Source organism: Solea senegalensis, linkage group LG11 (genome assembly GCF_019176455.1).
Source record: "Solea senegalensis isolate Sse05_10M linkage group LG11, IFAPA_SoseM_1, whole genome shotgun sequence".
NCBI lineage: Eukaryota > Metazoa > Chordata > Actinopteri > Pleuronectiformes > Soleidae > Solea > Solea senegalensis.
Genome location: NC_058031.1, coordinates 8,355,136 through 8,372,568, shown reverse-complemented (window position 1 = coordinate 8,372,568; position 17,433 = coordinate 8,355,136). Strand labels below are relative to the sequence as shown.

Sequence of the window (17,433 nt, the reverse complement as noted above, 5' to 3'; positions counted from 1 at the left end):
TACAACGTTTACGAAACTCAATCGCTCGTTTGAGGTCTTCTTTAATGTCAATATGATATGAAATTTGTAAATAATGCTCACGATAAGGCACAGCACATAAGTAGACACCAGTGTGACAGCTGGTGTTGTCTGATAGGCACCTGGGTTACGTTTACGTCTGTGAAATTCAGTTTGCAAAACATCGACAAGGCACTGGCCAAGTCACTAATCTCGAGGCCTCAGAATGGAAGTTCGGTTGGATGAGATCACTACCACTTTCATTTGCATAGGATGCAAGAGTACGTGCACAATGTAACTGTATTGTATGAGTGGGAGTGGGGGGTGGGCTGCTGTTGGTCATTGTGGGGGTGGGGAGGCTGACAGGGTAAAGAAAGGTCAGGATATGAGAGGTCTCGTCTGGTGGCGCGCGTTTATATTAACTCAGGGTGGTCCGAGATTACTCTAGCACACAAATATGTCAATGAAGATATTCGGGATGAAGGAGATGAAAAAAAAGAAGAAAGAACACACACACACACACACCAGAGCGAGAGAGAGAGAAGATTCAGAGGAGGCCTGGAGTGTGAGAACTGGCCTGGACAATATTCCATTGAAGGGAGGAAGACAATAAAGCCTACAGACGCTGTGCTACCCAAAAACTAAAAAAAATCCCCAGCACAGAATACAGCAGTGCTCACAGTGAGCCAGTCCTACAGTGTAACACCCTGACATTTTGGTGCAATAACTCAGTGAAATCCCCACACAGGCGTGATGTGTCCAGCCGTGGCGGAGCTGAGCTGAGAGTCTTCCCGGCATTTTTGTGGGCTAAACATGCAGCTTGGCTTGCACAAGAAAGACATACCAGACCTGTGAGGCATGCAGCTCTTTCCTGTCTAGAAGCTTGAGAGATGAAGCTCGTAGGAACAACCGTTCAACCGCTTGTAAGTAAACTGACTTAAAACAAATGGGAAAAGTCTGCTCTTTTACATTCAAAGCACATACCAAACAATACAATTTAATCTGCCTTGGAGACACACTCAACAGCAACAGATCCATGGTGTTGTGTGTGTGTGGAAGTGGCGGTCACCCATCGATCATGCGACAGTGCCAGGTCAGCCTGAAAGACAATCAAAGGCAAGTGAAGAGGTGTTGGGTCCTGTCACTTCCGCCTGGGTTTCCCCCAGGTGTTTCCTCTGGTTTGAAGATCACAGCATGTCCCTGACGTCAGTCTCTGGCTCACCATCATGATGCCCGACCTCTTCCCATTAGTCCATTGACCTTTGGGTACTGATGTCCCTCCTGTGTCACCTAACTAGACCCTGACACCAACAACAAGGAAGTTTGAACTTGCTCCGCGATCTGAGTTGGAACATTTAGATGTTGATAAGGCAAAAGCCAATAACAGCCATTCATTAGTGAACCTGCAAGCTGTGTGAGAAAACCCTCAACAACACTCAGTGTGAGCATGTGCTGAGGTGAAGCTTGGGACAGCTGCATGTCCTTGATTGACTAAGCTGAAAGAAATGGCACTCAAAAATCACTCTCCAGAGTATTTAATCTACAGTCGTTCAGCTCGACTCCGAGTGAGGAGAGCAAGAGAGGAAGGAAGGAAGAAAAGAGCAGAATTACTCAGTTCTGTGAGAAAACGTTCAGGCGAGTCATGGCTCATTGGCCCTTTCACAAAATACCACAGAAAACCACAACAAACATCAAAAGCAGTGAGACAACAATGAAAATCTCAGACTAGTATGATCCAAGCTCTTGTTTAGAGATGGAACAGAAGGTAAGGAAATGTTACAGGGGTAGATGTGACGTAGATGGTTTCCCAGGGAACCACTGGATGTTTCTGATTAATCTTTTTTTCCAAATGTTTTACATTAGGAAACACTGAAAACTTAATATTTATACAACTGCATGTGAAATGATATCTTTCTCTTCAGGACAAACAATCCAAAACCCAAGTACAGTATGCAAGTAAAGACAAAAGTTAAGGAACTCATTCCCATATTTCAGGTCCAGAATCAAATATGTTGAATCGTCGCTCATATAAAACAACAAGAGTCTTAAAATGTATTCTTCTTCTTTCAGCTTCCCCTTTGGGGATCACCACAGCACACCAATGTTGCCCTATCCCTTGTGTCTTCTTCAGTTACACCAACTGTCCTCCTTCACAACATCCATGAACCTTGTTTGTGGCCATCCTCCAGCCATCTTCATAAAAATGTCCAATAAAATAACCATCGCTCCTCTGCACATGACCAAACCATCTGAACCTTGACTCTCTTGCTTTCATTCCTGAAAAGACCTAATTCAACTGACTTAAACACATGTTTTCACTCTCTGTAGACATGTGAAATAAACAAAAGTTACAAGTAAATAATCAGTCATCTCCTTGTCAGCAGTGGAACAGTGTCTTTTAAGGGTCTTTAAGAGCTCTCTGGTGTGACTCAGGGCCTGGTGTCAGCAAGCTCGTCACACACACACACTCACGCCCTATCTCCTTGGGACTTTACCCTTCACTACAAGCCTGCTTTTAATATCCCGGTAGACTGACGCATTTCCTGACCCATCCCTGGACCCGGTTCTGGCCCAGCCACGACTAAAAGTCTGCCCCCGCAAACAGAGGAAGGCAGGGAGGACGGAAAAGAGGAGCGAAAGGGGAGAGTATGAGGCAGAGAGTGAGAGGGACGAAAAAAATCAAAAACAGATGCTTGTCCATATGTGATTCAGCATTTCGAAACTGGGAAGAGAAGTCGGGCCCCGTCACTCCGTCTCCTTTTCACACTTTGAGGATAACGGCTTTGTATTTGTATTGGATGTGGGGTTACTTCATATTCCCCAGTTGACCACAAACAGCCACAGCTGTGCAGCTGGAATCCCCCAACTTCTCTCTATAACTTCATCCCATTTCCTGACCCATAGGGTGATAAACATTTAGCATAGGCTGATGTTGACACACCTGGATTCTATCCAGTCACTTTTCCCATGAGACAGCGGATTTTCAAGCATTTTGGTCATCAGGCAAGAAGTTTCAGACACGCAACATTAAACAGTGAAATGGTTAGTCATAACTCTCTTGTCAGCCTTACTACATTAAAGATTCAAATGTATAGGAATGGGGTGCAGCAATAAATGTATAACAAAATTAGCTGCTGACTAATTTAATTGTTGGTCATTGGGTGTCCTTTTCACACTTTTACAGGGTAAGTCATCTCACTCTCCACCGAGCTCGGCTGAGAGCGAGTACAGATGCTTGTGTATGATGCCGACTCCGTAAACTCCACTGGTCACTGTACTACTTAGCTGTTAGCTCAGCTAAGCTAAAAGCTGAGTCAGCAGATTTCTTTATTCAGCCGTGTTTCCATCATGATAGAGTTCGGTTTGGTACAGTATGGTACCAAACATTGTTTTTCTGGTGTGTTGCAGTTTGTCTCCACAAGACATCAAACTTTGTATAAGAAAAGACTGCGGGCATTGAAGAAACGTTTCTGTCGCCCAATCAGCTCAGTTTCGTACGTGGAGCCGGTCTTGTTCCACCCGTAATTTACCCATAACCCATTACTCTGGTAGGGCACTGGAGTAACAAAGTCAGAAGATACATTTTTATCACTTTACAGGGAGTTTAAGATTATGAATGAATCATTTAAATAATCCATGACTCACTGACTGTCAAAATAGCAGCTCTGTTTGTGAAGTGTATTTTATTTATCAAAAGTGTAATGGCACAAAAAGGCCTAACACAAGTCATCATGTCTCACAGTCTGATGACAAATAAAGCACAGTCACTGTCTCATGCAGTTGTTGACTTGTGTGTTTTTTGTTTTTTCTTAAATGTAAAACCGGGGCCGGTGAAAAACACACCACCACACCACTAATGAGAAAACCTTATACATTTTTTTTAAGACCTGGAGCTTGAACCTCTGTGTTGAGTTTCTAGGTCATGCACTCAAGAGAGTGGAGGTATTTTAAACAAACCAAGCTCACACAGCGGTTAAAGAAAAGATTTCGGGAAACAGCTTTATTCGCTTCCTGATAAAGTTGTGATCTTAGCTTAACATAAAGGTTGGAAACTCCTGTCTCCCAAGCACTGGTCAGGAGAGAGGACATTTGTGCTCCGCTAACTGGCTCTAGTTTTATTTTCATTGGAACAGTAGCGATGTTCTCATATAATTCTCTACAACAAAAGGAAAGAAATGTAGTTCCCCAAAATGTCAAGCCATTCCGACATGGAAGAAACTAAAAAAAAAAAAAAAGAGGAACAGTATAGAGGAGAAGTGCCTGTGCCTCTCCTGTGACAATGTGACATCTTTACAGTTACAGGAACATTAGTTAGACTTTTATATGAACTCAGAATTATCATCCTTCTCATAAGGCATGACCAGCTGCAATGCATGGAGTTACATTACAGTCGAAGCTTAACTTCCAGCTGTTAACTTTGGGACATACATTTTCTACATTCCTCTCATGTTTGAGTCGTTCACAGGTAAGACACGTGACCGGGTCTGTCCCAGGACAAATTGGAGCCCCTCTCTGACATATTAACGGGGGAAAGTGGATTTCCAAACAACATGAGTCATCCGATATCCACGGCCATACGGAATTGAGATCAGATGTTTGGTCAATTACCATAATCCAATCTGCAAGGGAAAACAAATGCTGAGTTGTGAGCGTGTTTTTTGTTCCTCCACTCTGTGAAGCAAGACCAAAGACTTGGATTATCAGTATTAAAAGTCTGCTCTGTGTGTTTCCATGTGTGATGTTGCACTCACTGTCTGGAACAGCACTTGCTTTCTAACTCCCCTGCCTTGCATTAGTGATCACTGGTTTAATTCACCCGAGGCTGTGATAGGAATACTAATGCCAATTAACTACAACTCATCCATCATTTAGGGCTCAAGATGTTGCCATAGTGCTGATTCAATGTCTGAGGCTCAGCCAGGGCAGCCAGGGCAACCTGTGGCAACAGCGGACGGTCGATTTGAAAGAGAGTGGAGGAACTGAGCCTCATCTATTAGATTTCATCGCACACTCTTGCCAGTTGTGCACCGACGGGTCCAGCTCTTTGTCACTTCTCAGGATGTCCGACAGAAGAAGATTAGCGCAGTGTTCAGCGTGCAGCCCCGCCTTCCACAGCTCTTTGTGAGTGAAACGTCTTGCTATTCATCAAATTGAAACAAGAAGGACAGCGGGGGCTCTCACGGTGAGTCTCCCCTCCTTTCACAAAAGACTCAGGGATGACATCATCTCCGCACCCCAAAGCATTTCACCAGGGATTCATCTCCATTTATACAAAGCATTAATTCGCTTCCGGGATATAGAACAGATGGAAATAGAACTGTATAAAAAAATATATATATAGGAAACTGATTCACCAAATCAGTCTAAAGGACAAGTGTGAGCACTCAAATTTCTGTCCACTTGCCTCACCACTTAGCCTTACTTAGCCCTTTGTTATTTTACACATTCACATTATAGCATGTCGCAATACTTTTGGAAGTAGAGGGGCAGGGATGAAATGTAAGGACTAAGTATCACCTTCAGACCGAGGATTTTTAGAGGCACACTTCAAACGGAGGGTTATGAGATTTTTCCCAGCTAAACCACATCAAAGGAAACTTATGTTACCATCATTAAAGTTAACATGGTTGGCATGTTGTGTAACAAGGGTAACCACAACTAAATTTGATTGCAGTCTCTAGTACATACCAAACGGATCCACTAGTATTCCCAGGCATGGGGAATGTTTATAATATACTGAAGTTACATATCTATACTATTGAATCTCCTACAACATCATGTCTGCTTCAACATGGCATATCACGATCTCGATGGGCTGCCCCATTCCATATTCCATATACATTTTAACCAGGGAAGGGGTGGGGTAAAAAAAAATTGCCACGTGGATGGGTTTTCACATCAAAAAAATATATTGATTTATGGCATAAAGGATCTGTGCTAGTGCATGTCCAAAACAAACAAAAAAAAGGATTCAATTTTCAACATGTGCTGAATATTCACCAGAACATTCACCTTCACCAGAATATTTGCATGCCCACAACAAAGCCTTTTACTGACTCAATGAGCATGCTGATTTATAACCATGGCTGAAAGTTTGAAGAGGCACAAACAACTTCCCTCACACATCAACACCAGGACAAAAATGCAGACGTGCCTGAAAGCTGTTTCTGGAGGAGTTAAGGCTCCGACAAACAAACAGAAAATCTGAAGAGGAAAACAATGGTTTGCATAATGCTCTGTTCATACAAACAACTTCCAATCCTATCTTATTTTGCTCCGTGCAGAAGACGCTCTGCAGCAAATAAGCCATTTCAAAGCTCCGCAAATAGGATATTTCTTTTCCTCAAAACGGACCTTATAAATACTCGATCTGCTACACATTGCCTTTTAGTTTGTGTTTGAAGAGAACACGTCTACGCCTTTGAACACTATAAAGTGGCACTCCGATCGTCTTTGTGCGGCGACCTTCCAATAGCTGCCCTACATGCTTTGAAACCTGGTGAGTTCTGAGGCTCCAACTGGCATAAGTCCTTCATCTGGTCTCTTTTAAAAAAGATGAAAGCCTTTTCCCCCCAACTAGTGGTGCACAGCATTTTTAGTAGGAGGGCAACAACACTGTGATTAAGAAATTACACAGCAGCACTGTGTGTATCATTAGCTCTATTTGCATTTCCTCACATCAGCATGTCACCAATTGGATGTTAAACCTCCAGGTGTGACAATTTAACATCCAGGGATTGAGCTGAAGCAAATGTGGGCCAATCCCTGATTAAGACAAACTGCACACTGCTGACTTAATCCCTGTCACTTTCATTACCTGGAATTGTTAGCTGCGGCACATAGAGCTCACAGATGCCCTAAACAAAATGGTGATAAGCCCACAGGCCAGCACCACTGAGCTAACCCGGTCATAAAATCGAGCACATGGATGAAAATTAAAATAGCAGATGAACTCACATAGCTGGGGGGGGGGGGTAATAATAGAGCTGGAGTTTAATGTGTGTAAAGCTGACATCACAAGCAGAGGTCACGAACCAGAACACAGGCTTTGTTTCAGTACAAACATTAAACAGAAACAATGCTGTTTGTCAAGCATGAAGTATTCAGACACAAACACCGTCTTGGAAGTGCGATCCATATTCACCTAACACTTTTTCTCACCACATTAAAATGAGAAAATATCCCATGCATCTTAAATTGGATTTTCTCCGAAATCTGCTGTGTTCTTCCTTGGCTTCTCCCCAACTAAACAACAAAAACATAACTTCCATGATGGGGTAAAAAGTAAAATTTAGAACTCATAACACTATGACTGCATTTAGGATATTGCATCAATCATCAATCATTTTATGTAGTGGAGTAAAAAAGCACAACATTCACAATATAAAGAGGCAGGAAGAACAAATACATCCAGACTACAGATTGGATGCTATGAATATTAAAGTCACCAAAATGATTGTAATTGTAATTGTGTTGATTGTAGAGGTATGCCTTAAAATCTTAATTGACTCCTGAGCACATTGAAATCATTTTACCTTTATCACTGATAGAATACATGTTTTTAGTGAACATAAATTCTAAGTAAGATCATTGTAATTCATGAATGACTGTAAAGATGCAGTTGCCCCCTTGAAAATAAATCACTAAGAATGCATGTTGACGAGCTAGACAGCATTTTCAAGTCACTAAAGTGACATGTTAATGAATTTCCCAATTCAAAATTATCATAAGTATGGAAATTCACCACAATCAACTCATCCTTTCCTTTCTCTAGATTGTACTCAAGTACAGGATTTGAAAAACAGGAGGCACTTAGTCAAAGATAGTCAAAAACTAACATAAGCTGCAGTTGGTGCTCAGGGCGATGGATGTGACAGAGGCCAATGCAATGATCATGGAGCATGCCCTCCACCCTGAACTAGCCAAAGTCTTGGGTGGAGCATTCTTTGCTCAGATGGAAGAAGGTCAGTCTAAACTAGAGCAGAAGCAACAGGACCACACAGCAACATCCCAACCAGCTGCAGCTGGAGATGTAGATCCTCCAGAAACACAAGCACCGTCCCCCAAACTGTGATGTCTCTCTCTCTTACACATACACACACAAAAGTCCATGGACTGAGATGAACTTGACGCTTGGCTGTTTAATAATTGAAAATCTATAGTAGCAATAATAAGGAACAGATGCCACTCTGAAATCCCAGCGATCTGCTTGGCAGTGAGTCCCTTTCTATAAATATGTATTTGATATGAATATGATCAGAATGAAATCCGACCATACATGAAACAGATGGGAAGAGTATAGTACATCTTGAAATGTTAAAACAAATAAATCAAGAATGTTCCAGTTCACTAAACACCGCACGGTTACATGGAAGACTCTAAAGATGGACATGGTCGAAGTGTAAGCGCTGATGCATAACTGTTAGATGACGTAAATTAAAAGGACATTTCACAGTTTAGTGAAGATATTCTGTTAGTCTTTTTGTGTTGTTTGTTTGCATTTTGGTGCTGTTGATGGACCAAAAACATTGGAGCGATGTTATCTTTGGACAATGTGGTGAGAATTTTTGCACAATTTTCTAATGTTTTATGTTTTATGAGTCAAAATATTAAGTTTTGATCCCTCTTTTTTTTCCTTGGCAGCCCAAAGCCAAGAGTAAAGGGATTGGGTTTGTAACAAGGGGGTCGCTGGTTCACATCCTGGGCCGCATCAACATCTGGGGGTGTCCCTTAACAAGGCATCCAATCCCCCCCATTGCTCCCAGGTGCAGATCAGTGCTGCCCACTGCTCCTATGCTTGGCTTGTGTATGTGTTCACTACTGGTGTGTAAAAAGGATTGGTTAAATGCAGAAAACAAATTCAATTTCACTCATTGGAATGTGTGGAAAACTAACTAATTCACTAACAAAATATATAATTATATACTATATATACGGCCACGGTCAGTTGTCAAAACAAGAGTATTGTTGCCGGTTCATTTTCAGTTGCTCAAGTAATTGTTTTACAACACCTTTTAAGAACTTCTATGCACTAAACATCCATTTGTTCATTTTCTGCCTGGTTTTAAACATATTTCCAACATTTTGAGATGAATGTGAGAAAATGATTCATATTCATAATTGCAAATTCAGCCGTACCACTTAGCATCATGCAGTCTTCCTCTCTATTCCATTACATATGATGTCTGCTTACTACATCTCTTAACAGGCAGAGTAAATGTACCCCTACAAAGCAAGACATTACACCACATGTTCAGCATTCCTTCATACCAGACAATTGTACATAGACCCCACTCCAGCCCTGTCATCTGACTTTGTGTCACAAATCCATCCATCCACTCATTTTCTCACAGACACTGGATACACACAAGCTGCAAGCACCACAGGTCATTGGCCTTGAATTCCCCGCCTGTCGGCGCTCTCTGGTCTGCTCTGTGACTCAGTGACAAGCCCATTGCCATGACGGCGGCCTCGGCTCAGCTCTCCTCCCCCAGCTGTTCACAGCGGAGGGGAGGATCATGGAGGTCTCTGCCCCAGGCCACTAAGAATCCGGCAAAAAGACTCTTGTCTCTCAGCCACAGCAGTCATCATACTGTGGACAAAAGTCATATTCTCTTGCAGGACTGTTGGGACGCAAGAAAGAACCATCAATGCAGCCGGCTCAAGGTAACACTTTACATTACAGTACAGTAACAAAATGTAAACAGTATAGGATTAGTATGGTAATCATTTGTAATAGAATAATAATTATCATGGTCATAACAACTTATTTCTGTGATAATCATCAGATAATAGTTGGTTATAACAATGGAAAGTGTATGTTGGACATAAGGGAGGATGATGTTCAACCTTTTAATCACAAATATGTTCATGTGAAAGATTTATTCATGGTAAATCTCATTACAAAGCCATATTACTTATGAAATAACATGGTATTGTTGTTATTTTAACTCCTATTATCATACTATTACCATTGTTATTAAGTGAGGCTGACAAAAACTGAATTGAATTTAAACAATTGAATTCTTCCATTTGACTGTTCTATTTCCAATGCAAATTGGAATACGTGCAAGTTGGGGACAGTTTGTATCAATACCTAGATTTCGACAAATCATTCAGCCCTAGTTAAAATGGAAATTCCATTTCAGATAAGATCGTATTGCTAGAATATCACCTGACCATTACAGGGTTATTACCATACTATTACTATACTGTTAACATGTTGTTACTGTACTGTGTAAAGTGTTTCCAAATGGAGAATGAATTCTGGAGCCATTCATGATGGTTCCGCAAGGAAGCCCAGACAGTCCTCTCTCCAGCCGGGGGGATCCCAAGGTGTTCCCAGGCCCCCGAGGTATCCTCTCGGAAGGACATGTCCAAAACACCTCCACAGGGGTCCAGGAGGCATCCGAATCAGATGCCCAAACCACCTCGACTGGCTCCTCTCAACGTGGAGGAGCAGTGTTTCCGCTCTGAGCTCCTCCCAGATGTCCAAGTTCCTCAGCCCATCTCTAAGGCTGAGCCTGGCCACCCTGCGGAGGAAACTCATTTCGTCCGACTGTATTCACAATGTCATTACCCAAAACTCATGACGATAGGTAAGGGTTGTAACGTAGCTCGACCAGTAAATCAAGAGCTTCGCCTTCCAGCTTAGCTCCCTCTTTAAAGATCAATGATCACGGTGGACTCTGGGAAAAGATGATGAACATTGTTTTCAAATTTTCTGGCATTTAATTGCTCATGTAATCAATATCATTAATCATTATTTGCAAATGAGTCTGATCATTAGTCGCAGCCATGAAACATCTACATATAAACTACAACATAAGTGAATGGCTGCCATGTGTGCGAAGTCATTCGTATATTGTGCTCCAACAGTACGTAAGTGTGACCTCAAATTAACATGTCAGTGGGGAGAAAACAGCTCAAACGTTGCGTGTTGCCAATGTTGTGCCGGAGCAAACACAAACACATGAGTTCCTGTGGCCTTGTATTTGTTACAGACCACTTTCTCAAAGCAGATGTGCAGAGCATCGCTGTTTGCAGCCTCACATCGGTCTGAGTCAGAGTATCCATGGAGACTAACAGAAAAACACAAATAGTTTGTTCGAGCTCTGAACTGGACGGGTTATTTGTAATGTTGTTAGGAAAAGCTTACACAGCAGCTTTACAGGAGAGAAGTGCCCGTCTCCTGGTCTGTTCACCGTCTTTGTTCAAATACAGAGTGAATGATTGTTAAAAGCCCAGAGCTCGAGCTAATAGAGAATATTTGAGAGGTAATAGCGCAGAACTGATTCCCTGCCTGATTTTACATGTGTGGGAAGCAGTGTGTCATGCCAATGCTCATTGTGAAAACCCTTGATTTTCCTGTATTCTGGGCCCGCTGCTTCCCTCCAGTCATCCACCTCCAGGCTTGTTACATAACGCTTCATACTGTAGCGTTGCTTTTAGCTTCACAAAAGAGCCATTTGGATTTTCTCTGAAAACTCTTTTACAGGCCTCACTGGCTGCAAGAACTCTTTCTGGTCATTTAAACATCCCGGGCAGCACATAAAATACTCATAATATAAACAGGGATATAAATGGTAATATCTTTCTTCACTTGTTTGCATTCATTGATACAGTTGCATTGGAGAGAAACATTTTATAAAAAATGCACAGTTGAATGTCGTCCCAGTGGGGAATCTGCCTGCATTACAGTTAGTGACTCAAACCAAAAACAAACTAGCTGGTGGCTTGTTGGTAGAATGTCAAGCGCCATTCCATGTCTTTCTACCATCCATTAACTTCAAAATAAAGCCGACAGAGCACTCTCCGTGTAAGACCAAAAATGCACGTCATGTATTTTAAAAGTCTAGTTTTAGTCGGACAAACACAACGATTGATTTTCTTCTAACGTCGTGTAAATGATGAGGCAGGTGACTCTAAGCCTGTCTCGCTGCAGCTTCACTGTGCTGTTAAACACAGAAGGAGAAGGTTTGTGCAAACGCCCGTCACTCACTGAGCAAACCCTCCGTGCCTTTCTCCAGCTCCAGATGACAGTCATTTACGTGCTGCTGTCAAGTCTGGAAGCACAGATTCTATCTATGTGGGAGCGCACAATGAACAATCACAATGATGAACGTTTTTGCCTGATGCTTTGCCAAAAAACAAAGCTGTTTGTTACTTGGGTTAGGGTTAGCAAACTGTGATGCTGATGTTCACAAAGTTTTCCAGGCCCCAACAGGTCAAATTATATCCAATCATTCACAAATGTGATAATGCTTATGCACACCATTAATCCCACTGCATTAGTCAATCCCCTGCTCTGTGAACTACTTTGCAATAATACCAAACAGTTTGAAAGACCAAACTAATCCAGCTTCAGACCACCTTGATGAATCACTTCAGGTCAAGGGGTTCAGGTTTAATTCTTCATTTTCACTCTTTTAATTGAACCCCAACTCTAAAGGCACATTTATACTATATTTCCGTCCATCCACCCGTCTCTTAAATTCCTGCAGCACTGCAGTATTTCATCACAATACTGTCCTGTCCTTGTCTTTATCAGATGATTTCAGTATTTGGCTATTTGGAATGTTGGATTTAATTAGCAATTTTGACTATTTTGGGATTAAAAGTGTAGCCCTAAAATGAGTCAAGACAAAAATCAAGCAGTGAAAATCAATCTTTGGTGACCATCACTGAAGACACGCACAGCTCACGTGTGCTTTTCATTGCATGCCATTTGAAATCCATCGATCCATTGTCTACCGCTTCATCCTCCACATGAGGGTTGCAGGGGGAGCTGGAGCCAATCCCAACTGACATAGAGTGAGAAGTGACCAGTCCATCACAGCAGATAAAACAACATTTACTCGCTGTCACCTATTTACGCTGACACCTATAGTCCAATTAACTTAAGCCCCAGTTTTGGGAGAAACCGGAAAAACTGGAGAACATGCAAACTCCACACAGTGATCATCTTGCTGTGAGACAAATAATAATAAATTGAATATTTAAGAACAGCCTCAAATCTCCTAAATGTAAGTTATGTTATTATAAATAAGACCTATGCTGGACTTTAAGACTTTTACTTATAACGGAGTATCTTCTCATATAATTTTATTGGTATTTCCACTGCAGTGAAGGATATTTCCTCCTCTGTAAGTGTGAAAGGATTCTGGCTCAGACTCGCGCTGTTTGGGAGCAGAGGACCAGGTTTAGATGTGGGTGTAGAAAATTCCTGTCTTATTTATGTAACCTCTGGTGCACAGCGGTCACAGGCTCCAGCACAGAGTCTGAGTGGAAACCTTCTCTGATCCAGTGATTAGTGACACTGTTTGAAGTGACACTGATTGAGCTGCTGCTGAAACAATACTTGAAGCATTAGTCAACAGACAGTCACAAAGAACTCAGTAGAATTGACAGTACATGTTGAATTAGCCTTTTTTTCTGTTGCAGGTGAACAGATGTTTGACGGCATTAGGCTTTAAGAAAATGCACAGATGACCTTTTCACGCTTTTCTGACGAGATGATGGATTGACCATGAGAATAATCATTGGCTGCACCCGACTTGGAGCCGGATCCTTGGACAGGAGCTTATTAATGATGGAAATCTAAACGTTATGACGGATTACCGCTGTAGCACATTGCAGTAAATCACTTCTTTCCTATATTTCTCCTGGATTGGAAATATGATATATTATTACAGGCAAGTGGTGGTGGAAGTATTCACATCCTAAACTGAAGGAGAAGTACTAATACCACAGTGTAAATGTCCAGCATTGAGGATTTTACTTCTACAGTGTGTAACCTTTTGTCAAAAGATGGACTCTATTGAGCGATGCTATCAGACCTGAATGAGGGAGCCTTTGCGTGTATACAGCAGTTGCTCGGGGCCCAAGAAGAGCTTATCCTGTCATAGTGACAGTAGAATTCACTTCTTTTTGTGGGCGTATCTTTGTGTTTTCAGAAAAACTCTAACCTGTTTGCAGCTACTAGCACAATTATGTTGCATTGGAACTTTGCAAAACTTTGTCTAAAATAACGCTAACGCTGCTTCAATCTTACAACCGCTACCTGGCTGGGAGGCGCGTACGTGTTGGTAGTGCCAAAAGCAATTTGTGTTTCTCACAAGACTTCATGAGACTTCTGATTTTGGGGCTGGTTTTCCAGGTCCTGGTTTGGGGACAGTGATGTGTTTGGTCTTTTGCATGAGTCTTGAAAGTTTCCAATTCAGTTCAGCTCATCTTGTAGCCTTAACTCTACTTTTTTGAGAGAAAATGTGAATTTAAGTATGATATATTAACATATTACATCAATTTGTTGCTTTCCACCAATTAACTGATCTCTTGACTGAATGGCTCAAGACTGTGGCAAGTCAAGAATGGAATGACTAACCGTTTATGAGTTTGTGCATATGCACGTGAATTTAACAGTATATACTGTATGTGATGTATGATTTTATTTCAGCAGCTCCCAGCGAGGCCACGTGACACCACATCATTATCATGAAATTAAGTGAAATGAATGACACATGGATTGGCCTGAGGAAACCTCAACACTATAATTGTAGTCCATCATTTCTCAGCGACTTTTCAGTGCAACATGTCGCAGTTCACACATGTAAGAGACTCACGCCGCTCAAACCATTTCTTTGCTGTAAAAAAAAAATAACCCGCAAACGCGAGTTTACATGTTGAAATTCAACACTTGTAACGTTAAATTAACCAGAGAGTTTCGTGTTCTTACCTAAACCGGGGTGAATCTTTGATGCAGTCTTCAAAATCCACCGTCATTTTCTTGGTTACAAAAAGACTTCAACGTGTTTAAAATGCGGAGTTCATCTCCCAGGTAGTTAACAAGAGAGTATTTAGTTAGTATCCAGTTACAGTTAGTCTTGTCCCTCGCTGCTCGCTGTCCCGCTGCTGCTGCCCACTCTTCTCTGACTCTGCTCGGTCTGATCTGGTCTGAGAAGCCGCTGCCGCTTCCAGCAGCTCTGCACATCGTGCTGCCTTCACGTGCTCCTTAGAAATGTCGGACATTTAAACCTCCCACGTTTGACTTACAGTATGACCTGATAAAGAACTTCTAGAATCATAGTGTAAGTATTTACAGTAATCATATTGTGGAGAAACTGCAAAACTTGAATCAACAAAGACATTTTAAGTCAAGCAAATTGAATTTGGTTATTTGATTTGTTTGTGTTTCACCTTGAGCATTTTGTTGTTGTTTTTTACAAAATCTAATACATATATAGAGAATATGCCTATTGCAGTGTATTTATAATGTATAGACAAAAAACTACACCTTGTCAGGACCAGACATGGAGTCCAAAACCTGGTCCTAATGAGGCAGAACATACTTTCTGAGGAACTTAGGGGTAAACTGGTGATGGTTTAGTATGGTTAGGTTGGTGTGTGTGTGTAGATTCAATTTGTTATGCCTTTGAGTAAATATGATGAACCCACCACCACCATTCATCATCCATACATTATCTACCTCGTCCCAAATGGAATTTTCTGTTTGCACTTGAATGCAACATATGCTCATCCCTCATCATCATGAGTGCAAGAGTGCTGACGTCATGTTTAAATTTATTTGAACAACTGGAATGAATGTGAGTTACCTCTTCTTTTTGTTTTTGTACTTCAGATACTGCAGATCAAACATCAAAACACCCAACAAGATTATATGTGACTTGGACTATGATCCAGTTGTAATTATGAGGCCTCTCAATCTGTTGTGTTCATATTCAAGTTCTCTTTCATTTTTAAATTCCCCACAGTTTGTACAAGAGAAAAATGTAGCTTCAGATTCATAGCACCTATCCATTTCACTCCTTTGCGTATGGCATGTTTTCAGTCTTATTACTGACCACTGCACAAGCTGTGAAATCTATTTAATGTAAAAGCTATTTAATTCAGTCATTTACAGTAATTCCCAAACACTTAAATAAAACCCTTTAAAGGTTTAACACGTTCTAGGATAGCTACAGTGCACCACTTCCCCTTGCAGCTGTTAAATAAGAGTATCTTAAGTGCATCCACTGACCCAGAAAGGCTATTATTAATTCACAGGAAATAGGAAAGGCTGGAGAAGGAGCGCCTGCTTGGGATTTCACTGCAGGTTTTCATAGAGCGCCATTGTTCCTTCCCATCCCGGCTTAAAAAAGCCTGCGGCTCAGGACATGAATGAAGATGATCTCATTGACTCTCAGCGGAGGTGACTTGACTAAATGCCACATTCAAGGAAATCTCAAAGGGAAGACACATTATTTTTTTTGTTTATCCACATTGTACGACTCTGATGGTTGGATTCATGGACTGCAATGACATTTTTTACGTTATTTTCCTGCAACCTATTTCTTGTCTTTGCATGAATGAGAACTAAGGCTCTTTATCAATTAAATGAACTGTGCAGGATCATCATAAGCCTGTGGTGCAACAAGGCCATAAAGAGTCCTCCACTTCTTTTTGGACAAAAACAGCGGTTTGGTCAGTCATGTGACTCTGTCCACTAAGTGTCCTTCCCGTCTCCTCCTCTGCCTCATCCCAGGTTTCTTTTACTAATATGGAATACAAGCTCCAAAAGCTTCTTGGTCAGTGAAACTGCTGAGTCAGTGGATGGCTTCACTTAAAATGCTGGAGAAACTATTGTTAATTCGTATTGCAGCGACAACACATGATCGTGTTGTCTGGCATGATGGTGCAGTACGGTGGCCTGGTAGCTCCAAATCTGCTGTACTTTGTCTCCCAATTAGGTAAAAGCTTCAACCTGATGCTGTTTTTGGATTTTCAGCAGATGCACACAAATGTTAAATACTCTAAATAATAGCAGATGCCAAATAACAATATATGCAACAAAAACAATCCACCTCTATAGAACCAACCTATTCAATAAAAGTGATGCATCTCTGCACTTTATATTTATTGTTACTATATCTTTGAGTATGTCCTTGTAATGTGTTAATCAGTTGTGTACAGGGAACTGGCTGTTTTGTGATGTTCTTTGCTTTTCTTTTTGTCTGTTTTATAATTGTTTAATCTTGTGGAAAAGCCTGAAATAAAATATTGAAAAAAATAAGCTACAAGCTTATTGTGTCTTCAGGTAGCATACATTTGTCCATTCTGGGATACTGTACAAACATATTGGTACGACATGGCAGACTCTGAAGAAGAGGACTCACTCCTGGTGTAAAATAAAGGTGATGGAAACACAATGCCTCTTCTTTTCCACAGAAAGACGCTCCCCCTATAGTACATCCAACACACTGGACCTTTAACAGACTTCTTTGCTGACCACCAACCACATCGTTCATTTCAGTTCATATTACAAGGGCAGTCAGTAAGCGCATGGGTATCATATCGTATTGTGACTGTAAGTCAATTTGCCACACTGACAATCTTACCATCATATCAATTAGGTGATGCATTGACCTGACTCCTGTGGCG

General features: G+C 41.4%; 1 protein-coding gene across 1 annotated transcript in view; it reads right to left on the bottom strand.

Moving 5' to 3' along the window:
- acap3a (ArfGAP with coiled-coil, ankyrin repeat and PH domains 3a) overlaps positions 1 to 14,934 on the bottom strand; it is a 64,733-nt gene extending 49,799 nt beyond the window's left edge. The window contains exon 1 of the mRNA XM_044038732.1: positions 14,732 to 14,934. Coding sequence (XP_043894667.1) covers positions 14,732 to 14,778 — 47 coding nt within the window. The 5' untranslated portion in view covers positions 14,779 to 14,934. The remainder of the gene's footprint in view (positions 1 to 14,731) is intronic.
- Between the last annotated feature and the right edge of the window lie 2,499 nt (positions 14,935 to 17,433).